The sequence below is a fragment of the Lipophrys pholis genome (assembly GCF_963383615.2).
Source record: "Lipophrys pholis genome assembly, chromosome: 12".
Classification (NCBI taxonomy): Eukaryota; Metazoa; Chordata; class Actinopteri; order Blenniiformes; family Blenniidae; genus Lipophrys; species Lipophrys pholis.
The window spans coordinates 10,548,003-10,573,961 of NC_137641.1; the positions used below are offsets into that span (position 1 = coordinate 10,548,003).

The 25,959-nt window shown below is 41.3% G+C and overlaps 1 protein-coding gene across 2 annotated transcripts in view; it reads right to left on the bottom strand.

Annotated features, from left to right (window-relative positions):
- Positions 1-25,959, bottom strand: part of LOC308117666 (uncharacterized protein) — a 136,522-nt gene that overhangs the window by 53,767 nt on the left and 56,796 nt on the right. The window contains exons 1-9 of one of the 2 annotated variants that reach the window (XM_080476706.1): positions 20,050-20,223; positions 10,084-10,773; positions 6,403-6,447; positions 5,682-5,801; positions 5,202-5,240; positions 5,046-5,099; positions 4,910-4,963; positions 928-1,035; positions 757-810 (exon numbers count right to left, since the gene is read on the bottom strand). In XM_080476706.1, coding sequence (XP_080332832.1) covers positions 757-810; positions 928-1,035; positions 4,910-4,963; positions 5,046-5,099; positions 5,202-5,240; positions 5,682-5,801; positions 6,403-6,447; positions 10,084-10,773; positions 20,050-20,166 — 1,281 coding nt within the window. In that variant the 5' untranslated portion in view covers positions 20,167-20,223. Of the gene's footprint in view, positions 1-756; positions 811-927; positions 1,036-4,909; positions 4,964-5,045; positions 5,100-5,201; positions 5,241-5,681; positions 5,802-6,402; positions 6,448-10,083; positions 10,774-20,049; positions 20,224-25,959 lie in introns of those variants that run through there. The other variant, XM_080476705.1, reaches the window with a different exon arrangement.

Genomic DNA, 25,959 nt, shown 5'->3' on the forward strand with positions numbered 1-25,959 from the left:
ACCTTTAAATGCTAATGAGTTGTGACTGCCCACACCTACTCCATGATTGTTTTCAATTTGTCAGGAGAGAAAAAATGGCGCCCGATCGTAATTTTAGAGGGGAGAGCTCGTCTACCTGTGGGAGGGTCAAAGTGAGTGTCCACTACCAGAGGGAGGGGTTATTTCCCCACATGACATCATAAAGGGAAAGTCTCTGATTGGCCTGTTTGAGCACATGTTCACTAAAAAGTGGAGTGATGGAGATGACAGACTTTCGTCACTTCTGGGGCCTCATACACAGGATATGTCACAAATATTACTTTTCAAAAACCATTAAAAAGTGATTTTTGCATGACGTGAGACCTTTAAAGGTTATTTTACCAATTATGTATTGTGTATTGCAACTGGCAATTACTGAGGATTAAACTGAGGTCTATGTGGCCCCTGAACTAAATGACTTGAGACACCCTGGTCTCGTGGCTTTTGCATTCACATCATGGATTTTGGAACCATTTTGTTTAAACGTATTTATGCTGTAACTATCATATTTTCTCGTGTTTTGGGCTTTTGCAGTTTGTCGCATTAGTATTATAACTTTATCACTTCAGAAACCGACCCTTGCCACAATGCCGAGCGTGTTGTATGGATAGCCTGTTAACAGTATAACCATTAGTTCCTCGCTCCACACATGTTTAATTTCACAAACCATAAATCCCACCTTGAAATAGCTGGGACGTTTCTGTGCAACAAAAGCAGCTGTGCTGTTTAATTCCTCACCTCATCACCTGTTTCCCCCTTGGACCCTCGTTCTCCCCGGTACCCCCACGGGCCCTGGCGTCCAGGAGATGGAAAGATTTCAACAGATGAAACAACATAACAAGTTCAATAATTTACCTTCTATGACAGAGTGGTGTGGTTTGACAGGATGGACATCAACAGAGTGCCCACCTGTGGTCCGGGAGTACCAGGCGGTCCCGGCTGACCGTCGTCCCCGTGTTCACCGTCTTTGCCCGCGGCCCCGGGGCGTCCCGGGGGGCCCCTGGGACCTAGATTACCCTGTCACACAAAATGCACTCAGTCATCATTACCACAAATGACATTCTTGGACTCACATCACGGCTGAACATGAAAATCTAAACCCAAACTGGCCCCAAACCCGACAGGTAGCATCTCTTCACAGGACGGAATAAATTCGAGGTCTGGACAGTGAAGACACCGGCTCTCTCCACCACTCAGTGGAACCATCCATCACACAGACAAGCCATCACCTGAACCACGCTGGCCCGCCACGGGGAGCGCGCTCAGCTATAACTCTGCCTGCGGGCAGGTGGGAAACACGCCGAGGTTCAGGGCGAATGGTTAAACCACCTGCGCGGCTGATAAATACTCTGCTGATGCTGGAAAAATGAATCACACTCAGAGCAACGTACTATTTATTCAGTGTGCACACACAATGACACCCAGTGATTATTTCTAAAGGCGTGTAACACATAAAATACAGTATTACACCTTTATAAACACTGTGAAAACGTATATATTCCTTTTAACAGAATGACAGCTTAACTACTCGTTTCCAGCATTTTCAGTCAACCAGTAGTAAGAAATACTTTAAAGAAAACGTCTCACGCAATATACACCTGCGATCAGTTCTCGTCTTGTATAAATCATTGAGATTGTTGAGTGAATAAAGTGGATTTTTGCAGGAGCTTCTCACTCTCCAGTTTGTTTTTGTTTTGGACTGTGACTGACCAACAGATCAAGGAGAAAGTGAGACGAGATTCAATAAAACAACGGGCGCTCAGGAGAACGAATACCTTCACCAATCGCCTCGTTTGTCACCATGGAAACCAATAGATTACGAGGTTATTTGATCCACCATATCACTCCTTCCATCATGTCTCATGCTCGTTTGAATTGCTTCATGTTGTTGTCTTATGGCCACAGCAAAGACATTTTGACCATTTGATCTCTTTTCTAAGTAGCTTTGTTTTCTTTCATTAAAACATTTTTAAGCTTTTTCTTTCCCCTTTTAGAAATTCTTATAATTTCCCCCCCCCATTTTAGCTATTGCGCTTTTATTTAAAGCCTTATTTGTCCTAGAGAAAATGTCATTCTTATCCTAGAGATCATTTTGAAAAAGATTCTGTTGTGTAAATAAACTAAGATCAAATGTGTGTTTGGATATAATTGAGTGAAAGTTTCATGGAGCCACGACAGAAGTACCAAAGAGCCGCATAGGGTTCCAGAGCTGCAGGTTGCAGACCTCTGTCCTAAAAGAGTGATCATTGTTAAAATTACTTAGTTTTCTAAAAAACAACATGTGCTTGTTATCTTCTTTTTTTACAAAACACATCAACATGGTGATTAAAGGCGTTTCTCATTAAAATCTATAGGCTTATTTACACTGATTAATGACAATATAATCTATAAATATATAATGTCATCTGCAAATAGTATGCCTTTTTTTAAACGACTGTCTTGTAGGTGTGTATAAAGTAAATTAAAGAGGACACAGTCGTGAGGGGAACTGGTAGAAGAGTAAAAAGGCGATGGAATGAAATGCGGCTCACTCCAACTCTGCAGAAGCAGTAAAGATGTGTTATAGGAAACTTACTTATGTTTTACATTAAAGTATCTCTGCTTTCACTTAATGTACTTGAATAGTTCTTCCCGCAGTGTTTCTGACATCATCCACACGCTGATTAGCGACCATGCATGCGCAAACGATCACTTCCAGAGGATTTCGCTGTCCTCAGCTACACGGGTCCAAACAGAGCCGACGGCCAAGGCGAGTGAGTCTTTCCACACTGTTCCTCCAACGAGACCTCACACGACACTCACAGCCGCTCACTTTCCTCACTGTCCCACCGGACTTCCACTTCTGTTTATGTACCGACTTTATAAAATCTGCTCAACAAAACAAATGAAGTCACACGATGGCACATTTACCGCAAAGAAGGGACGAAACCAGGGGACACAGGGCTCACGCTGTCCAATGATATAAATATAAAAACCCTGAACTCAGCAGTGCCTTGATGTAATCCAATTTAACAAGAAATACAGTCCATCTTATTTTAGCAGTAGAAGAACTCACCGAGTTTATTCTGTAAATATGAGAAAAGTGAGGTCATAGGGAGTTTCATGCACGGAGGGTATCCAAACACCAACACCCTCTCACCAGCGACTCGACAATGAACTGTACTGAACACTTCATCTTCATAATGTGGAGCACGGACCGGCTTTGTTCAGAGCCTCCGACACACACTTTTCATCCTGGCGAACATCCAGAAACATATTTTTCATTTTATTCTGAGTTGGAATGAGCTCGAAACACTCATACTGTTGACAGCATGTTCATGAAAAATGACATTTATTCAGATCAAAGATGTCATTTTAGTTCATTTTCTACATACAGCGCAGTTTCCTCTTGAGTCGGTCGTACCCATTAAATAATGCCAGAGTAAATCTTTAAATTCCAATGTCAAAGTTTTTCTTTGTTGAGGCACAGAATATATGTAATGAGAATGTCTTTATTTCTACAGAACCAAACAATTACTACCTAAAATTACTACATTCTCAAAATAAAGTGTATTTTAATGAAAACTTCTGGTGCAAAATACAGTGAAATATCCGGAATAAAAACACCCTTTCCAATAGCTGTTGCATTATGGGTCTTTTTATAAACTCACCCTGGCAGCACAGCTTTGAGGCTAATGTTAGTTTGCTATCTTTCATAGCAGCATCACTTATACCTCAGCACGGGTCTCAGTGTTTGTTGTGTCCACTATCTCCTAAGAGTTTTGCAATTTGCAGATGGTCCCTGCCCATTTGTGTGGGTTGAGGGTGAAATTATTCCTGTTAATGCTATAAATGTTTGTTTTAAATGTTTTTTTTTACATATTCTGAAATGGACTGCACACAGGACTGTTATATCCCAAATGTGCCTGTAGAGGGCATAAAACCACATTTTAGATGTTTGTGCATTACAATGTTTCTCAAGTGGTTTAGCCTCATTTATTAATCAAAATCTATTTATTGCAGATTACTGAATGCAATAACTGAATTACTGAATGCAAACCAGTAAATGTAAATTGTAGAGATGCAAACGGGTCATTAGAATGATTAGAAATGGGAATTTTTGTCAGATTGTTTCCCTTTTCCTCTCCTTTGGCGGCCCCCAATGTTGGGTTCCTAAATTGGCCCTCGGTTATCAAAAGAACCCTATTTTGCGAGCATCTTCCTTCCACTAACGTGCAGATTATAAAGCTTCTTCCTCCAACTAGCTGAGTTAACTTTGGCTGAATTTAACCCTTTACTGAACAATTGGTTTGGTCACTTGGTTTCTTCCTATATTTTCCAAACTGCGGTAAATTGATGATATTCCATGACTACCACATTCGGATTTGGTGCAGATCTGTCATATTTCTACAATTTGACATAAATTAAAAGAGCATTAAACTTACGCTCAACACTTTATAAATGAACTCAACTGCCTTTGTTTGATCGAATCATTTAATGATTATATTTCCTACATGTGACTTGTGCATTTCGCCTGAATCAAGACCTCGGTTGATCAAACTGCAAACATAAACACAGTGAGCGTGATAGGAAAGCCAGTTTGTGTTCTCATGTCCAATTCAATTACAACACCGAGAATCTACTGGGAATTTTATTATGGATGATATTTCAATCCCATATATAGATAAATAAATGAGATATGAGCTGTTTTGGTGTTTTTAAATCTCTACAATAGTACAGCTTTGTGCACTTCATCAACAGACTTAACCGAAACACACAATCCAAAGTAGCATGATATATACACCTTCAAACATTCTTAAAAAAAAAAAATCCAGTAAGAGGTGAATTACCACAGATTTAACAGCCTTAAGTGTGTAATAATTCCCTTTTACGTGTTAATCCGGCGACTCACCATCTCTCCAGTCATTCCTGGTCTTCCTCGCTCTCCCGGTTCCCCCGCCGGCCCCTGAGAAAGAAAATCACTCCACTACATCATGTCCATGTCCGTGATTCACACCATTAAACAGAGAATCCAGCCAATCTCTGACCTGCATGCCCGGCTTGCCCATCTCTCCGGGTGGTCCCTCGGCGCCGTCTTTACTCTGCAAGCTCACGAAGAAGAAACCAGCTTCAGGTTGAGGAGAACTAATGAAAACCACTGACTTCTACCAAAGTCAGGATATTAACGATCACGGTGTACTTACAGGCCAACCGGAGCGGAGCAACTGGTAGAAGTTGGTTTGCTACAGGAAGAATCGAGGTACTTTAGAGAGAACAGTTACACCAAACATAATACCAAACATATCAGTGGTTATGTATCGAGAGATCAAGGAATCAAGTTCTTCAAACCTAATCTAATTCATAAACTTCATTTAAGTTAATGAAGTTAATTGAGTTTGAAGAACCTGATTCATTTTGTTGTTACCAATTGAGGGAATTCAGTTAAGTTGATTCAACTACTTTATTTCTTCAGTGTAACGTGTGTTTGACACTCCTGATGTAGATTGTCATCACGTTACTGAAATGATGCCATAGAAGACAGCTGGAATTAAAATTGTAGGAAGCAAGGGATAATCCTTGTAGTTAGGACTGTGGTGTTTTTTTTTTTTTTTAATTGTTCAACACATTAGCTGTTTAGAGATATAAGCTGATCAGTTATAGAAGTATAGTACAATAGACCGTACCTGGAAAGCAGCCCATTCCTCAGCAGTATTCTTCCACAGGTACAGGGTGGGTAAACCCGGTGGTCCCGGAGGTCCCAACTCCCCCTTCGCCCCTGGCCTCCCTTCAAAGCCAGTTTTACCCTGCAGTCGTCAACGAGACGAGGTTCAACATTCATGCAAGACAATTTATGTGTGATACAGAAGATTTTGTTTTTTTTACATTACATCATGACGTGATCTGATACAACACTGGGGGGCTCGGACGTAAACACCTGATACAGTTAATGAGGGAAGGGACGAGCCTTTATGGCACTGGCTATTAAAAAGTCTGAAGTGAATAGAGGCTTTAAAATAAGAAACCACATCAGAAAAATATGTCAGAGGAAATAACTGGGGTGCACTTAAAACATGAGAAGTTCAGGGCACTGACTCAACACACCACATTAGTTTCTCATAGGGATGCACCGATACCACTTTTTTAAAGGACGAGTACAAGTACTAATCTTTAGCTGCTGTAAATTATGACAAAACAAAATTTACAGTCCGTCTTGCTTTTGTCATTGTCATTAATATTAAACATCGCTCGTCCTCTCTTGTCTACCTGCTGCTGATGTTACATAATAGTCGGCGGGTTGTATCGGAGATCTTTTGAGTATGCCGTGCAGTATCGGATCTGTTACTGGTATCGGTATCGATATCGGTTCATCCTTAGTGTCTCACATCGTGAATAAATGTCTGTTACCTTGTCACCTTTGAACCCAGGATGGCCAGATTCACCAGGGCAGCCCTGCGGAAACAAAACATCTCAGAAAAAAACCCCAAATACATAAACTTGATGAGGTAAAATTAACACTTAAAATCCTACATAACACTTGTAAAAGATCTAGAAATAGTCATTGTTAAGACAAAAAAATCTTATAAATTTCAGACCTTTCTACGGTGACTTGATGTTTCATTATAGAAGAAGTTGTGCCCCGATTAAAAAAATACAAATAATTCATTTCAACACTGTGGCCAATAAAACATTACATGCTGTGTTTAGCCCTTAGACAGCGGTGGGCTAACCCTTAGACCACTCTCACACTGTTCTTGGCAGTGCACAAGTTAGATTTTCTCCTCCAGGGTTCCAATGCTATTTATACTTCACATGCAGCTGCGCCCATGGGTGTGCTGCTTTTCCAATGAGCTGTGGTCAGCCACATCGGTGACACACAGTTATATTGAGGTGGCAGAAAAATAGTGAGAGCGTTGTCCAAATATAAGGCTTTAAGAAGATGTAGGGGTTTATTTATGGGCAGCGACTTGCTTTGCATTGTGATTGGGTTATTAGATGTTAGGCTTATAAATACTTAAATCAACTAAATCTTGAATCAAGACAAAAATTAACCACACCGTATATAACTTGGCTCTGTATGTGTATTATCTGTTATTGAATGAGACATGTCCAATTGAAATGAGGCCATGGGAGATGGGTGTTTCAAATTTAAATTAATATATCAATAAACTGTTGAATTTCCCCAAAACTTGTTTGGCAGATCCCACAATTCCCATGCATAGCATCACAAAAGCAACAAAAAAATTACAAATTAGAAATTTAAAAATGCTGCTCAGTCCAGTTGTTTTGACTACAGGACATTTCACAACAGTCAGTTCCATTCCAACTTGAGGTCATATTGCAGGGGAACACCAAAGGTGCGGTTAGGTTTTATTTTAATTTAAGTAGAATGGTTTCCTCACACAGTCCAAAAACATGCATGTGAGGTTCACTGGTGATCCTAAATTGCCTGACTGTGAGTTTGTGTGGTTGTCTGTCTCCGTCTCTGCCCAGTGATGTACTGGCAGCTCGCTCATGGTGTGTGCTGCTGTTGCTCACTGTTAGCTGAGATCAGATCCAAGACCTAGTGACCCTGGGGCCACGGTTTTGTGTTTCCGTTTCATAAAAGTTTGGTATTTACAAGGCAACGTTTTGAAAATGAGGTTTGTTTACACAGGAACGGCATGAATGATGAAAACAATGCAGTCTTCATGTTGGGCCACTAGTTGGCGATGTTTGTTTTTATAATGAAACCACACATACATGAGCACAGACAACGAAACGCTGTAAACATTAACAATGAGAGCAAACAGACGTACATATGAACAGACAATGAACTTGGATTGTTGTTACTGTGACTGACTATAAAACGGTCAAGTCTCAGGAGAATATAGACCGGGAGTCATGACACTCTGGAGAAAAACATTGTTGTTATTGTCCATCCAGTCCCTCGTATGACTATTTACTATGTGGTACGCGCAGAAACAGTGTTTCAGGGTTGCGTTTTTGGCCTTTTTCCATGAAGACAGAGGCAAAGCATTTTCCAAAAGTTCCACCTTGGGAGACGTTTTCAAAAAGTTGGGTTTTCAGTGGCTCCGATGTGTCCATCAGTATTTGGCTTTAGACAAATTAGAAAGCAGCTGCCTTACAGCATTCAACTATCTCGATGAGAGATAGTCACCAGTGGAGGAGAAGGTGGAACAGAATCCATTTAAACTTATGGTCACTCAATTCATGAGCAGATCTGGGATGACTTGAAACTGACTGATAATGTTTGTAAAACTTAGCTGCACCCTGGTTTAGTGGTCCACATGCTGCTCCTGGTCTGGAATTCAGGACTTTAGTGTGCAGACTTTGCATGTTTTCCCTGTGCATGCATTCTTTTCTTCTGGAAACACCCACAGTTTGACATCTCAGCATGCTTGACCCAGTACTTATAGCAGTGGGAAATGCCAGCATGAAGACCTGTGATGCGGCTCATGAGGAGAGTGAAGCCAACAGGATGTTTTATCTCATGTTCCCCCCAGCCGGATTTCATCATGGTAATCGTGCCAAGTGATCCTGCGGATTTTATGGTGGCGTGACTCCAGACGCAACCAGATGTGCTGTCTGCTTTCAGTTCTGTCTGCCCCGCAGTCCCCATAATGACCCAGCACTCACACCAGGTAAGCCTTCGGACTGGATGGGATGAATTGTGTTTGCTCCTCTGCACCAATCAGATAACGAGTGTCGTGATAAGTAACGCTATGACAAACTGCTGAAGCTTCTTAACTATGTAGTCGTCTGAGCACTCGCATCACGGCATCAAAGATACGTGGATTACCATATGTTGGATCACCAGAACTGCTCCTGATCAGAATCAGATGCAGCTGATGGAGAACAGCTCTCGTAAGCCCTTAAGCACTAACAGTTGTCACACTCTCTTCATTCACTAGACTTGTCCAAGCATTTTTATCTCACTCAACATCAGATAGGTTGGATGTGATACCTTGAATTGATTGTTAAAGCCGATATATTGCAGAACAGGGGATTGGTATTTCTTTTTTTTTTAGCAGGCCTGGATGACATATAAACACTGTGAGAGTATCAAAGCCCTCATACTGTACTCAGTAAGCCTTACTTTATTGACTCCATTTGTTGGAGATAGTCAACATTTATGCATGTAAAAAACACATTATATTGACCTCTGTAACTATGTAATTGATACAGAAGCATAAATGAGTATGAATTACGCTCAATACGCAGAGGCTCTGTGTTGCTCCCTTGCGCCTCCTCTGCACAGCCTTGCAGCCTACATTATGCATAGAGCAGTGAGTAGCATCTATCTATGCACTTCCTGTACGGTAGACTGTAGATCAATGGATTGATGAGTATAAATAATGAGTCATACTTTAATTGTGTTTAGCATGTAGCATCGCTGGTGTGTGAGCCCTGAAAGTCATTAGCACGTAGCAGTTAGCATGTAGCACGGCTTGGAGTAGAATCCTCCTGATTCATTGGGCAGTTAAACTAATGAGCGACATCGAGCTACCGTAACTGTGCTGGTACAAATGTCTCTGGTGATTTAGTTGCTGGTGATGTCACAACTAACTTTTGCCTTCTCTTAGTATTTTGGCAGAACATCTTTTATAACCTGTCTTACTTTTGTCATTCTCATTAATACTAAAGAATCTCCAAACGGCGGACATCGCTCAACCTCGTTTGTCTTCTGTTGTTGATGATGTCAGGTAATACTCCCTGGGATGTATCAAGGATCTTTTGCCAGTACAAGTACTAAGAGCAGTATTGGACCAGATACCAGATACTGGTATCGGTACATCCCTAGTTGAGATAGTTTTTTGTACTTATAACCAAATACAAGTCTTGCGGATGGATATCAAGACAAAAGGGAATTTTAAAGAAAATAAACAATGAACCCTGTTTAAATCCGGATAGAAATAACCCCCAACCAAAACAATAAACAACAACAACAACAACAACAAAACTGCTTACGAAACACAAAACTTAATTTGCATTTATGGATAAATCAGAAAGACACCGAAATAATTTCTTTCTATTTCTTTCTAAAGCAATGAGTTAATTATTGTTGTTCCAAACAAAGTGACTCACCTCTGGCCCTGGCGGACCCATCCGGCCTGTCGGCCCTCTCTGGAGCCGATACGTTTTACCATCAGAGCCAAGGACCAGGTCTCTATCTCTGGATACAACAGTCACAATGGCAGGGCGTTTTTTGTCTGGTTGTTTAGAGGTATATTTGACTCTCTCATCGAAGTGTGTGGGGCTTTGTGTAGCTCCGGGGCTTCTGTCTTCACTTCCTGCCTTTGCCGATGAACCAGAACTGATGACTCTGTCTGTAGGTAAATCAGTCCTGGACTCTTCTCCGAGCTGGTTGGAATCTGTGGACATTCTGGGTCCTGAAGGTACCTTAGTAGGTAAAGGAAATCCTATTGACGGCTTCTTAGAGGAACTTCCACCGTCCAAGTTGATTATACCTTCAGAAGGTTTTCCAGGGAACAGGGACGGAGTCCTCCCCCTCGAATCGGTCTTCTTCTCCGTTGTTATGTTCTCGTCCAGATCTTTAGATGAGGCCTCAGGTTTCTCCTTCTGACTGCCTTTAAGTCCATTTCGTGAAGGTTTCCACTGAGGATTCACTTGTCCACCACTTTGGAAGATCGGATCCAACAAATCAGTGTCCTCGTCCACCACGAAAACATCCCCACGACCTGCTGAACCTTTCCGGTTGGGTCGAGAAGGCAACGTGCCATCTCCTCGACTGCTCCCTCGTCGCAGGAACGTGCTCTGTTGAGAAGCAAAAACAGGAATAAGGATTCATTTACTGTCCATCTATTTGAGATTATTACATTAATTTTCCGGTTTGTTTTGATGTTGATTGCTGGGATATGGATTTCGAATTGTGTGGCCAAGCGTTATTGTGGTGGACTGCCAGAGAGACGTTAATATACTGAGCTGTTTATGACAGCCATGTACACATTAGCGAAGTTCTATTCATTATCTAATCAGGGAATCTTGAAGTAATGATGACACAATACTCTTATTTAAAATTGTCTCCTCACACAGGCCTGACCTGCAGAAGAAAAATTGCTCATGAGCGCATCCCCTTCTCCACACAGACATCTGGTACCATTTCATCTGCCTTCAACTCACTTCATCTTTTCACAATGGTTACCACTGATGTATCTGCACACCACTAATCATTTTGTCATTTCTTTTCAAGAACACTTGAAACCGCTGATTCCAATTACCACTGTCTTGTTCTGCGTTAAGTTCCTCATTGAAGCCGAACCGGTGAGAACGTTGAAAAAAGCTGAACCTAGCATCAGCAGTCATGCCGCGTTTACACGACAACGCTTCAAGTAAAAATGGATCTTTTTTGCATTTTTGTTTCAGAAAAGTTTTGTGTATATAATGATCAGAGAACGACGTTCGTTTGCTTGAAACAGCAGAAATGCAGAAAACGATGATTTAGTCATGAGTTGGCACTGGCTGTTGGTTGTTTTGATGCACAGAGAACAATACGCCTTAAACACTAACAATGTCCAGGACACGTTTGCATGGACAGACAATGAAGTTTGGTTGCTCTTACGATGACTGTCAACTACAAACCTACCAAGTCCCAGGAGAATATGGACTGGGAGACATGACACTCTGGAGGAAACATTATAGTTATTGTCAATCTACTCACGTATTTACAGAAGAACTATTTATCATGGCGGTGTTGCACATGCGCAGCAGAAGCCTAGCAGAAAAACTGTGTTTCCGCCGTGGCTCCTTTCATGACACCTACAAAGCAACAAAGGTTTTCCAGTTTCACTTGAAAACGTTGCGCAAGTGAGGCCTTGGACTGGTCAACCAGTCTTGCAATACCACTTAGTGCCACCAGTTGGTGTCTTCCAAGAACCAGACAAGTGGCTCTAACAGCAATCGTGACAAATTACTATCAACAAAACATATTAACACAAATGACTTAAAGAAGTAGTATCAACTCTCAAAGACCCAGACAATAGTTTCTCCACAGCCAAAATAAACTTGAAACTTTTTAAACAAATGTTTATCTTGGAATATTCCCATTAAAACCAGCTTTGAAAGGAGAAATCAAAAACACGTCAAACAGTCAGTGAATGACAAAAACTAACGGCTTGAAGATCGCACTCCTACTCATCTCCAGATGAATCTTTCTCCACAAGTTCAACATCAATCCAGATAAGACTGAGTTGTTTCTTCTGTAAGCTGCTGTCTAAGTGGACTGAAGAGATCTTTCTCTGTTGTATTCTTTCATTACAAACTCACCCGGGGTTCCAGTTACACACCTGCTGGGACTGTCAACACTCCCTTTGTTTGAAGGCAGGTAGTTTAAACAGCTGACAGATTTAATCGAAAGCTGTTTCAATAATTCTGTCATTTTTCTCACTTTAAAGACATTTAATAAGTCTTCAAACTTATTGTGCCTCACCTCGTTCACAGTTTGTTGATATATTTTCAATATTATTGGCCATTTATTGATACTTTTTCAATACTAGTGGTACTTTGTTGAAACCTTTTTACTATTACGGTTATTATTACACAAAGATACTGCCCCCCCACAACAACAACAACAACAATAACAGTAATGATAATGATAATAATAATATTATAATTTACAGTCTCTTATAAGCTCAGTCACCATCAGACTTCTCTCTTTCCATACAAACAGGGGGGTTTACAGCCTTCCTTGTTATCCAGAGGTGACAGTGTGAACACTTCAAAATTAACAACGCAGAAAACGTGGCGGCGTCTGTGTGTTCCCTTCGCTGATCATGTTGCAATACACACACGCTCACAAAAACAAAGCAGGTGAAGTTGTTGGGCCTCGGGGAACGGTGGTGTAGTGAGAGAGGCCTTTCAGGGAATGGCACCGAAGGGCTATAAATTTAGTTTGATGACCCCGGCGGGCTGAAACGGAGAGCACTAAAGTGGAGCTGAGCGGCATATGGTGAGCAGGAGGATAGGAAAATAAAGAGGCGGCAGCGTAGGGCGAAAGCACAGAGTAGCACCTCACAGAGTGCATTCATCGATATGAGTGATCTACGGCCCAGTGGCTAACAGAACAATAACAACATTGTTAACGCTTACTGTTATCTTAGAATGCTAAGACACTTTCTTCAAAAGGTCCTGCAACTTTGCTAAACTCCACAGAGAGGAAACCAGACAGCGAGGGGAATTCCTGGTGGAGAGAGATAAAAATCTGATTTCCTTTCTTGTTAAAGACATTCTGCCAGGACATGAAGCAATTGAGCATACATGCATTATATTATCAGAATAAAAAATATCAGACATGCTTAAAATCCCTTTCAGGTCTATGATTTTTTGTGTTCACTCTATGTTAAAAACCCAATGCCAGTAAAATCCAACCAATGAATGTCTGACAAAAGGAAGTATTTTCTTTCTCTGGTTTAATCCAGGTACTGTGTCCACTACAGTTATGAAATTTGTCTAAAAATCAATGCTTTCTTTCACAATTTGCTTGGTGGTTTGAACGGATTGGAGCCTCTTGTGGGTCGGTTTTGACCGACGGGCCTCATGTTTGACACCACTGCTCTAGACTGTGGAAACATGCCCAGGACCTGAGAAATGTTTGCAAGTCAACAATACAGTATTATAGGTATAGAAGTTGGAGATATAACACATTGACGTCCATCGTTCATCCATCACCTATGTTTGTTTAATGAACATTCAGGGTTGCAGAAAGCTCAAGCCTACAAATAAGAATACAGAAAATGTTGGATTAAAAAAAAGGGGCGTTCAGTCATCAGTTTTCAAAGATGATGCTGTTTGAATCATTTACATTTCTCGTGGTGAACCCTTTGCTTCAGGAAAAAACCTTGGTTGTCCAAGAATTTCAAAAAACCAACACGACCACTAAATGTGTAATTATCTACCACTGAATATGGTCCAATAAAATGCTTCAGTTACTGTGTGAGAAGGGTTCGTTTGAAAACTGCAGTTGTTCTTTTTAATTTTCATTAAATGTGTATTAAAGACCTGAGATTCAAGATTTACATCTGCTGTGGGAAAACCACGGGATGGGTTGAGGGTTTCAGTCCAGAAGATATTCTACATTGATTCACTCAAACACTGGTGAAGTTGGTTCTTTTCCATTTTGAGGTTTTCATCTTTCATTTCTAATTTAGCTGAAAGAAGTTATGTTGTGGAAACTTGCTTCTATGATTCTTGACCTGATGAGTTGATGGTTCCTCAAGTGTAAAGGTACTGGGGTTGTGGTGAATAATGCTCCTTTGCTGCCCTCATTGAAAGTTACAATGTCTTCACCGTGGAATAAAATGCTGGAGTAAAAAACAGCAACAGCAACAGCGATGCCATATGAGCACTGGTGCGATCCCAACAAGTAAACTGACAATCAACAAGAAGCAGAACATGATTTGCTTCCAAAAAGACTTGGAAGCAGTTCAATGGAAGGACGAATGATTAAATGGACCAAACACAACGTGTGACAGGCGTCAAATCCTCTGGTTCCTGCTGCAGATGTTTGATTGTGTCCAGCAGAAGATGTTGGGCTGCTGTTTGAACTCAGTTAGTGCAACAATATACTCTCCATACGTTGGATATGATCGAAGCAGAACAAGCAGAAACAAGGAGTCAAAATTACCTTGAGATGTATGATTTTGTAATCAAAGAGGTAAATACAATTGTGGTCCAAACGTGAGAAATGTCTATTACTGTATCACGTAGCCGGGAAGCTCAACTCCATTCCTGTTCGATAATACTAAACCACCACTGCTCAGATGTAGTACCAACTGGGTATTGAGTTGTGGGAACCTCGTAACAGTTCTATGGACTTCATTAACTGAAAACGTGCATCATAGTACCTCACATATTCATACGTTGTTCTTTTGACCAGCTGAATTCACTGAAAGTTCACACGACATAAAAAGGAGTGTTCCTGAGAACAATTTGACGACTGAATGAACAGATGACACTGCTGATTCCTGCAACCTTCTGTGATCAGTCCGTTTAGATCAAACAAATGTCAGTTCAAGGGCCACATACAGTTCAGTTTCATATGGAGTGGGCCGGAGCGGTAAAATAGTGCCATAATAACATTTACATTTAAAAAAAATTGTTGCGGTGCAGAGTATGAGTGACGCAAAAACTAAATTAGGACAGAAAATGACTACAATCTCATGTAAAGCCAATTTTAATCAAAATTTCTGCTTTATATTTGAATTACACCTGAATTAATGTGGAGCTCATTTGTCGAGACCATTGAAAGGTCTTGGTCCATGTGTTTCTATCGGCACGATTAACATGCACTAACTGGCCGTCAACGTCCATTTTATTTTCTGCAGCACAATCCCACAGAGATCCAGTAAAGTCACCAAAGCTGCACCGGAGAGGCTGCTCTTCGGAACAGATGTATTCAAGCTCTTATTAGTCAAAAGCCTGGAATCATTATCAACAAACCGTAAGTATCTGAACATGGCCTTTAAGTCTCAAAGCAGAGGTGAAGCTGGTGTTAAATGTCAGTCTCTGTGGTGTCACATTAAAAAAAAACACAATGCTCAGGGCTTTTAAACACAGTTATTTTACAGATAATGTACCAAGCAGATGCTGGACTGCATCCACCTGTGTCGTTATCCTGTCAAAGCAGACTAGTAATCTCCCTGAGCCTTCATATCACATGCCAAGACAATGTTTACACTCACTATCTCCTTCTGAAAGCTCAGCAGGAGCAGGCTCCAGCAAGCACACTGCCTGTGCACGGTGTGTGTGTGCCTGTGTATGTGTGTGTGTGTGTGTGTGCGTGTGTTCACAGCTTTGTATCCTAACACATGTAGTGTTGGTACAATGTGAATGGGTGAGGCTCTGCAGATGAATTAAAGACAGTCAGATTGTCAGATGGTTCATGTATGTATCGCCGGAGGCAGATGAGCAGAAAGAATTATTTTACAGACGTTCATAAAACTTCTTTATTACTCCTGTCGGCCGATAAATCCATTTTTTTTTTTTTTTACATGTTTGTGGATGTACTTTCTCACTTTTTACCCCCTGAGGGACCTGAAAGTCACTTTAAGCTGCCATTGAAACCTTTTTGGTCTAATAACAGGTAATTACTTGAGCATGTAGCACTCTCTATCGTTATCACGGCTCTTTTAAAGATGTTTTGACATTCAACTTACAACAAAACAAAATTTTAATGGTGTTTAATGCTTGTATGCACAGAGAACTCAAGTAGGTTTGCTGTTACCATGGCAACCCTGGGACCCACTGGGATCCATTAACACAGAAAATGTTGAAAAACAATGCAGTTAGCTATGTTGGGCCAACTAGTGGACCAAAGACATCCAAATGAACCAAGTGATGCAGTTTTAACTCATTTTTACATTCTATATGTTGATACATTAGTATGACGTGCAGCAGTGGATTGGTAGTTATAATAAAACTTCAGTCCTCAGTTCAGTCGGAAGAAGAAAAAGCCTGATTGGTTCCAGATTTTCTCTGCAGCAGAGTAAAATGATCCCAAGCATCTAGCCAGTGTCATTAAGACCCATCTCAGAGTATAAAGATGAATTATTAGTCTGAGAAGTGAGACAACATCTCCCACAGAGACTTGATCTCCGTATCAAAAAGTCTGTTTGGAATTGAATGGAGAGTTAGAATAACTTGCTTCATCCACAGAAGATCAGTGACACATTCTTTTCTCAGTTCAGTTTATGTCTATGGGTGATCCCACTAAATACTGGTACCTGCTGTTCATCACTATTTTTAAGACTGCTCTTAGTCTGCAACACTTTTCCACTGTACTCGATGAAAATATGAATATGAACCATCTGAAATGTCTTTATCTATTTCAGTAGGATGGTGAAATTACCAAATGTAAATTAAATAACAACCACAAATTGTTTTCTTTTTTTCCCCACCTTTGATCATAATACATCTGGTCTAAGATTACTTGGAGAAACTTCACAGATAAAAGAGAAGGCTGATAAGAGTGGGTTGAATTCAGTTCATGCTGCACTTTATCAAGGCGAAAGACTGGAGCTGCCATTACTGGAATGACCAAAAGAGGGTATTTGGAGAAAAAGCTGTTTACATGCATTAAAACAAGAAGATCAAACCAAAAGAAAAGCCTTGGGCTTCTCTCTATCGTGCCTGGAAAGCTTCTTTGACTTTGCATTCCTGCTTTTCTTCAGGCACTCTGTTATGTCCAGTGTTAAACCCCAGGAGCCTGCAGGTGAGAGTTCATGTGTGTGCATTGTGTCTCACTCTATAGAAGTAAAACCACATCGGTTTTGCGATTTGTTTCAGGAAAATTTCACGTTAGCGCAACACCATTTCAAAAGCGACGTCTGTTTCCAGGGAAGTGGCATAAACGAGGCAAACAATGTATTTGTCATGTTGGGCCACTAGTGGGAGCTGTTGGTTGCTTTTGTAATGAAACCACTTGGAGAACACACAGTTCTGATGTTCAGGCATAATCTGGAGATTTTTCACTGACTTAAACTTTTTGGTTCTTTAATATGACATAACATTCAAGAAAAGATTAGCTCATCCCTCCATCATCTGCCAAAACAATGTCTCTGCTTTGTTTTTCACTGAGTTGTTCCAGCCTCCAAGGCAACTACTCGTCCAACTTGCAGGGACTTGAATCTTCCTAATTCATCACATTGTTGTCTTTTATTGTTGTGTACTTACAGTACCATTGCGAGTTAATGCAGTTGGTATATTCCTCTGGTGTTTCAACAATTCTAAAACTAATATTTACCCATATTTATTCAAGTCTGGTGAAAAACACAGTCACAATGAATCAGCTCAAACCGCAAGGAATACTTGGTAAATATGAGTTTGGGCAGATGTTGACAGGCTCACCTGGAATAGATTAATGTTTTTTGGGTAATTTTTTTCCCCGCTAAATGCTGTGTCCTTCTATTAGTGCAAGTCTCTTCAGGCAACAAACCCGACAAATCCTCAGTTTGGAGTAGAGTGAAATCTATCAAGGCCTCATGGCATAACAAAATGGCCGCAGGCCAGAGCGCTGTCATTAACACACACTTACACTCGCACACGCACATGCAGACAATGTACACTTGCACCGACAAAGGAGCTAAAATCAAATGGCAAGGTCCGTAAATCTCAGCAAGACACAGGTATGCAGACGCTCTCAGACTGGCGCGGTCTTGCAGGCAACCAGGAGGCAATTTGGCCTGGAAAGATTCACGACGACAGTGGTCGGACGCTTCAGGAATATACATGGAAACACTCCCCGGCTTCCACTCTTCAACTTTCTTCTAATGGGATGCCAAATCAATGTTTTTCCCAGTTCGAATATTAAAATGTTTACATTTAGCAACTCTAAACCCCATTCAAGTGACAGGAAGCCACAAAGGATGAATGACAATGAGTAGTTTGTTACCTTCCTGCTACCTAAGGAAGCGTAACCGTACAAATGCAACAATCACGAGACTATCTAAAGCACATGGCTGTAATACCACTTTGTACCAATAGATGAGGAATTCAGGCTCTTTTCAGTCCAACAATGCATCAATAGTTAGATAAATCTACGGGAGTTTCCATGACCGCAAGATGTCAACAAACACGGGGGATGTTCCGTGAAATTTAAATGCTGAAAATACATGTTGCCATGAGTGCAGTGAGGAATTTACATAGTCGCCATTACCCGACAGTGAAAACACAAAACGTTTTGTTGCGTTTTTGGGTGTCGCTTTACAAGACAACGGTGCTCAGAGCCCCTGAGAACAAAAAACAAACAACTGCTCCCACTAGTGGCCATCATGGAAACTACATAGTTTGAAGTGTTTCTGCCACTTCGGTGGAAACAGACATCATTTTTCAAAATTATACAATACTATACAATAGGCCATAGTATAATATTGGAAACAAGACAAACTGATGAAGTGCTGAAACATTTGCCGCTACAATAAGGAATATTATGAGCTGTTTCATGGCAATCCAATGACGCTAGAATCTGAGCTATCTGATGAAGTTAATGCTTCAATCAATGTGTGATGATTGATTGAAGCGTAACAAATATTAAAATTATTTATCAATCTTTCCAACCAACAGTTGTTCCAACATCAGCCTCATGCTGGTGAGTGCCAGAAAACTGCGAAAACCTGCTGAAGCTCAGAGTTGAGCTGAGGTCACTGCAATGATTTAACATCACCACAGAATTTACTCACAGTCACTTGATCAGCACTGTAAAAGCAACGGAAAAGGATGTTACCAACACAATCAGCCAAACCACAGTGTCGCCACAGTGGTGTGTTTGTGTGTGTGTGTGTGTGTGTTCTTTCGGGCGATCATGTGCACACACGCTAGCGTGTGACTCCGCTGTTCGCTGGCTCAGCAGGTCAAGTGTGGCATTAACGCCATCGTGGTCTGGAGGGATTTCATCCCCAGCAGGACCACCCATGTTAGAAATGCCACAGTTCGCTGGGATCAAAGCTTCCAGCCAGTCTCCAGTGGTGGTCCCGGGTTATACAGTAAGATCATGAATGGCACTGACGTTATGAGCACCGTGAAGCAGCAGCGCCACAAACATGCGTTACTGAGAGAACCACAATACAGAGGTGGAGCTCTGTAATGAAGGTTTCTGAATAGAAGAGAAATGATTAAGCTGATGCCTGCTCCAGTTAATGTACTGAGTAATTTCAGTGGCTAAATACAAGATTAAGTTAAATCAAGTGCAGTGGGATTAAATTAAGATAACTGTTAATTTCATTGGCTGGGAAAATGAATGCATGAAGATTTGAAGTTGGTAAAAAGGTCGATGTCCACCAACCCTTAAATTGTTGGTCTTGTTGCAGCTTGCAACCTTCGAACTGCAGCACAAAGTGTCATGAAAAATCTACAACTCATTAATTTATTACTTCAGGTTGGATTGGACCGACCAAGGTTCTAGTGAAGATAGAGATTTGCATGCAAGGCATTTTCATTTAGGGTCAAATAAAGTAACTATGAAAAGGAATCAAACATCCTGAACGACTCAAGAATCAAATCAATGTAGAATCTATCTGTTCATTTATCCTGTAGTTTTACCTTCCCGCTCCGTTGTCTTTGACCTTGTGCACGCAACCCATTGATATCCAGCAGCAGGCTTCCTGGCAGCAGCAGGAGCAGCAGCAGCAGCAGGTAGCAGCCACCATGGCAGAGCATGACTGCAGGAGACACTGCAGGTCTGTCTGCACTTCAGGCTCTGCTCACATTGTGCCCACAGGCAGACCTCTGCACAGGAGGCTGATCCAGCTCCCAGCAGACACACCCACACACCTACCGGGTACACACCCAGCCCCCAGCCGTACATCATGTCTCTATAAAGCATCCCATCTGGTGCATGATGGGACAAGAGCTCGGGCCAGTCGCTCTCGCTGTGCATGTGAGAAACTCAGGAACATGTGGTGAAAGCTACATTTTGAAACATAATTCTGAAGTTAACCATGTATTGTGCCGCAATGATGTTTAATGAAGTTATCAATCTGACATGGAGCTTTGCTTTACTGCTTTGTGTCACAGGATGGTGTATTGAATAACTGTCTTCTATCCTATGAGAGAGGAACAAGCACTGCATGCAAACATCCACTCTGGCCTCAGTGTATTCATATCTGGTAGTTTGTTGTATGTACCTACCAAACTTTTCAGGCATCATTGTTTTTAAACTATCTAACAGTGTTAGATGTTTTTTTAACGAGGTACTGAAGAGACTCAGTGCTTATTCTGCAGCACGGGGAGTGTCATGAGACTGGACGATACAGAGACAGTGGGTCACGTTGCAGCGATGCACCAATTCCGATACCAGCGAGTACTCGTACTTGTAAAAGATCCCCAACGCAACCCTGCCAGTGCTATGAGATTTCATCATCGTCCGCAGCAGGTAGACACGAGAGGAGGAGCGATGTTTGAGATTCTTTAATATTAATGAGAATGACAAACGTTAGACAGACTGTAAATTATGTTCTGGTTAACTGCTGCGTGGATCACTAGGATTTTACTCCAAGTTGTGCTTCATGCTTCATGCTACATGTAGTATATTAGAATACGGCTAGTTACTTGCAATATCTACAGTAAATTTCCTTCTGGTACATACTGTACGTATAGTATAGGACCATTTAGAAGGGAACATTTAGAGAATTTCAATCTCTGAAGCGTTTTCTTTCTCATCTTTGTATCGACAGAGATTAGTCCACATTACAGATGTGCTAAAGTCGTTATATATTTAATTTTTGGCTCTCAATTGATCAAACTAGAGTGAGGATCTAATGGCAGCATGAAGTGCAACGTCACGGAGAGCGGAAAACCTGCTGGAGTGAATCACTGCTCACTGGAAGCCGAACCAAGGAAAACAGGGGAAACGTGAGGGAATCCCCATCGCTTTCACACACGGAGGATTTCTGGGCTGCACAAGAAAAAGAAAAAGTTCCCTGGAGAAATTAGGACAGTGGAAACCACAAACAGCCCAGATTGAGTGTAATAGCCACAGCTGAGAGAAGATTTGAAGGGGAAAACTCTCGACAGATTCAGCCGCCTGTCACAGGAAGCATTCCTTCATGTCCATTCGGCACAAAACGAGAGGCGCTCCAGCGGGAATAAATAAGAGCAGGAGGAGGTGAACCCGACTCCGCGGCTGCTTCAGAACTGCTGGGCAGATGTGCAAGGGGAAATTAGTGATCTCTTTCTACTTTCAAACAACTTCCCAGCACATGGGTCCTCGCTGCTCGCTAATGGTTTCCAGGGGACGCCGCCGTCCGCGGCGCTCCACCTCAGGACGTCCCGCTCTGAGCTCGCTCTCCTCATGGAGGATCGTCTGCTGACGACTTTCCATCACCTGGCATTTAAACTGTGTTTGATTTATCTTCACAGTGCTGATGCCCCCGGTGTAAATTACAGTTTCTGAGGGGAAAATTATTATTGTGAGCATGTCGGCTCTTCTGTGGGCTCCGAGCTGCTCTGTGACAAAGGGAAAGACACAAAACGGGTACGAGTTCTTCCAACAACGACTCTAAATCCTCCGGCTCCTCTTCATTCTCTTTTAACAACCCCCTTCCCCATGTGCGCCGTCACCGAGAGCCTCCCCGCTCCTCTGTAATTACTTGTATTGGAAGCAGCTATAAATCCCATCAAGCAGATGAAACATGACGGCTGAATCTATGGTTTTGGGTATAAAAGAAAAGTTTGACGGTGTCCAGAGCTGTCGGGGGATTAAACAACACCAAAGGGGATAGCATGCAGATGCTCGGTTTCACAACAAGACACAAACCATATTTCTGTGTCCTTACGCTCTAATTTAGCAAATAACTTGCTTGAAGTGTTGCATGTCATGAGCTGCGTCTTTGATGCATCATGCAACAAAGGGAAAACAGCAGAATAACATAATTTGAATAATCTGGAACCCATTCCAACAGTTGGGAAGTAAGAATTGTTGTGTTATGGGCATTCACCAAACACTCACAGTAAAAGGGTCAGTTTGCATAACATTTCAAGAGAAAACGCATTGTTTTTGAGTTTTTGTTTCAGGAAAGTTTCAGGTTTACACAGCAACGTTTTGAAAAACATGTCTGTTTACATGGAAACAGCAGAAACGCTGAAAACTACACTGAATAAAAATATAAATGCGACACTTTTGTTTTTGATCGAATTTTTCACGAGCTGAAAACGAGTCATACCGACTGTGTCCAGATCTTTGCAACATGGGGCCCTGCATTATCATGCTGCAACATGAGGTGATGGTCGTGGATGAATGGCACAACAATGGGCCTCAGGATCTCGTCTCTGTGCATTCAAAATGCACCTAATAGTAATAATGGCTTGTATTTATATAGCGTTTTTAATTCAACCTCAACTGCGGACACTGAAGTTAAAATCCCCCAAAATGACTGTACAGTCTTGCTTTTCATAATGGAACGAGTGAGTCCAGCATTATTGAAATATGAAGAAAATCTTGACAGCAGAAGCAGAAACCTTTTCTGTTCTGCATCAGTGATTCTTTTGAAGTGATTCCGTCTGGTGTTCAGTCCGTTGCGAGCTCCTTGGTGTCCTCTGAAATAAAACTCCATCTCAAAGTGCAATACATCACACCAGGGTTTGACGAAATCGGGCAAGTGTGAACAAAACTCTGACAACAAGACCTTTCAGAGAAAACAGCTTCCAGTAGATCCAGGTTGTACACGGTAAAAGTATTTTCCAGTGATCTGACAAATACATGTGTATACATGCGAAGGAAAACCACAATATTTTCTTAAAGCCAAGCAATTGGCTGCTACACTGGCAGAACACCGGAGCTACAATGGCTGAAAGCTACACCAAGGGAAGCCCCAGTTCACATAAATGGAATAAAAAAAAAAGCTTGTGTTTTTTTGTTTTAATGGTCTGTCAGCGTGTGCTGTGGTCTTGTCAGGACAGGACTTTCTCTTTTTGTTTATTTTGTACGACTTTGCGTTTTTGTTCGTTCACTCATGATTTGTTCTCTATGTGTGCCTGTGATGCCATTTTGAACGCCAGGCCTTCGTTTCATCTCAAGCAAGACAAAATAAAGTCAAATAATACACCTGCTTGGTCTTTTAGTTGATTCCTGGTTGTTTCCTTGAGAATTCAAACTGAGGCTCCACCTGTAGAGAGATTTGATATTGGACCGTTAGTGCAAAGACCCTCAAGAAAATAAAGAATTCTTGATCCCATAACTATTCCTTAAATGCCTTGAGAGGACTTGATTATGGTTTGATTGACTAGAAATTGTTGTTTCTGTAACCAGAACAATAGACAGTTATTTCTGTCTCCGGCCACACAGGAGAGGAGAAATTCTCATTTTGTTGTGTATAAAACACACAAGGTATTCTGGCACATCTGCCAGCTTTTCACATATCTAGTTACTGGACAACTTTGCAAACTAAAAGATCCATGCATCCATCTGCTTTATGACTTTTATTGATTCATGTCCACGTGTAGCTGGTGACACAGATATTTTTAGAATTAGAATTCTAAATATATATTGAAAATATATTTCAGACTTAGAATATGTACGGGTGTTACATAGTGGTTAGGTCTTTTATCTCAAAATCAGAACTAGAGATGGGATTTATGGCTCTTTAAAGGGAGTTGGATCTTGACGAGCTGTTCCGTTCAAAGAGCCTTTCAAAAGTGATTTATTTTTTAGAAGTCCATCAGGGGTAACTCATTTTTATAAGGGAAACAATCACTTGTAGTCGTTATATGTTACCAAATACTGATTATAATTTGATTTGGCAATTTCAAAGCTGCTTCATTAGAATAAAATAAGCCAACACAACACAGAGTGTCGTACAGGATCCTTTAACTGTGTGTTTGTTGTTAAGATATTAATTAAAGACCAACTGAAGGAAAGTTAAACGTGTCATCAGTATTGTGCACCTTAATAGCTTCCAGCAGCCATTAACAACAAGCTCTGCTGTGTTTCAGCTCAACGACGGGGCTTTTAGTCTCACTACAAGAGGTTTTAAGCTGCTATTTGTTACCTGGTTTATTTGGTAAGTTTATTTGATAATTAGAATTTACTGTAAAATGCAGTTTGCAGAGTCTTTCAATAAAGGTTTATGGAGATTCACTGATGAGGATGGAAAATGTTGTAATCTGGTGTAATCCAACCTCAGTTGAGTTCAATTTTACTAATTGATCTTTTTTAAAGACAATTGGCCGATAATCAGTTTATCATGTCGGAAGCAGTAAATGAGTTGATTTTTCCCCCAGAGTCTGTTTCTCATTATAAAGCAGACCCGTGGAGGTTCAGCTGTGTCTGGCACTCCTCTCATTCTACACAGGCAAAAAGGTTTTTAAAAAAGCAAAGTAAAACAACATTAACACAACCAATTTTTCCTTCTCTGAGGTCCGCCGCCCTCGCTTTTGAAGCCAAACACTTCTGACTGCGTGGTCTCAGTGTTTTATCCCCCGACTGACAGGTTCTCCCTCTGGAGACACGACACTCAACCAGTTAATGTGCAGCTCCTCTAAAAGTTCCACTAAACACTCCTGGAGGTCAGAGAGCGCTGCTAAATGGATAATGTTGAAGCGAGAAGGGATCTGCAACCTGCAGCTCTGTCGTTCCTCTGTGTCGGCTCTCTGAAGCTTTCAGAAAATTCTATTTTAATCTAAGAGCAAAGATTCTAGAGTCCTGGAGCGACACAAATCTCACTTAAAATGATCCTGTTTGTGAGAAAACTTCAGAAAAACTACATGACAACGTGATTGATTTTTTTATTATTTTTTTTGGGGACTCTGAATGTCACCAGGCAACTGAATCCTGTTTATTTGATTAAATCTCTGTCTTATAAGTTGGAACACTGCTCACACTTGATCCCTAAAGCTACATCTGTCAACGGGAGCGAGGCAGACACGCCTGTAGTGACGATCTCCCGTGTTCCCGATGCTATCACAACCGAGTCTTTTCCACTGAGGTCTCTGAAGAGGCCCTGTCATAAAACACCTCAAACCATATCTGAAAAAGAAGTGGAAAAAAAGATCCATCACTTTGACACTTTTGTGTGGCACCGTCAATCAAAGACAATCCGCAGAGTTTGCCTTGGTAAGAACTCATGAAATGACTTTGTCTGAGCTGGAATCTGGACATCCGAGCAGAGATTAAGTGTTTGGCAAAGGTTCAGACTCCAGACAAGTTGTTTTGACCCAATTACTGAAATGACCCATTAGAGCTAAGTGACAATTAAAAGGCTCTCACTTCCTCGAGTTGGTAACAAATAAAGCAATGAAGCTTTGATAATATAAAGCTGGGATGACCAACCCACAGCTCACGAGCCGCTTCTGGCTCTTTGCTCTCGTCGATCTATTAATGGGGGTATAGCAGATCAAGCTTCTCTCCTTTCTGTCATGAGTGGGTGGAACTTTAAGAAATACAAGAGGTGGAAGTGGAGCGAGCGAGAGACAGGAGGGATGCATGGGAAGGTGGGAGGACCTGAGTTTTCCTGC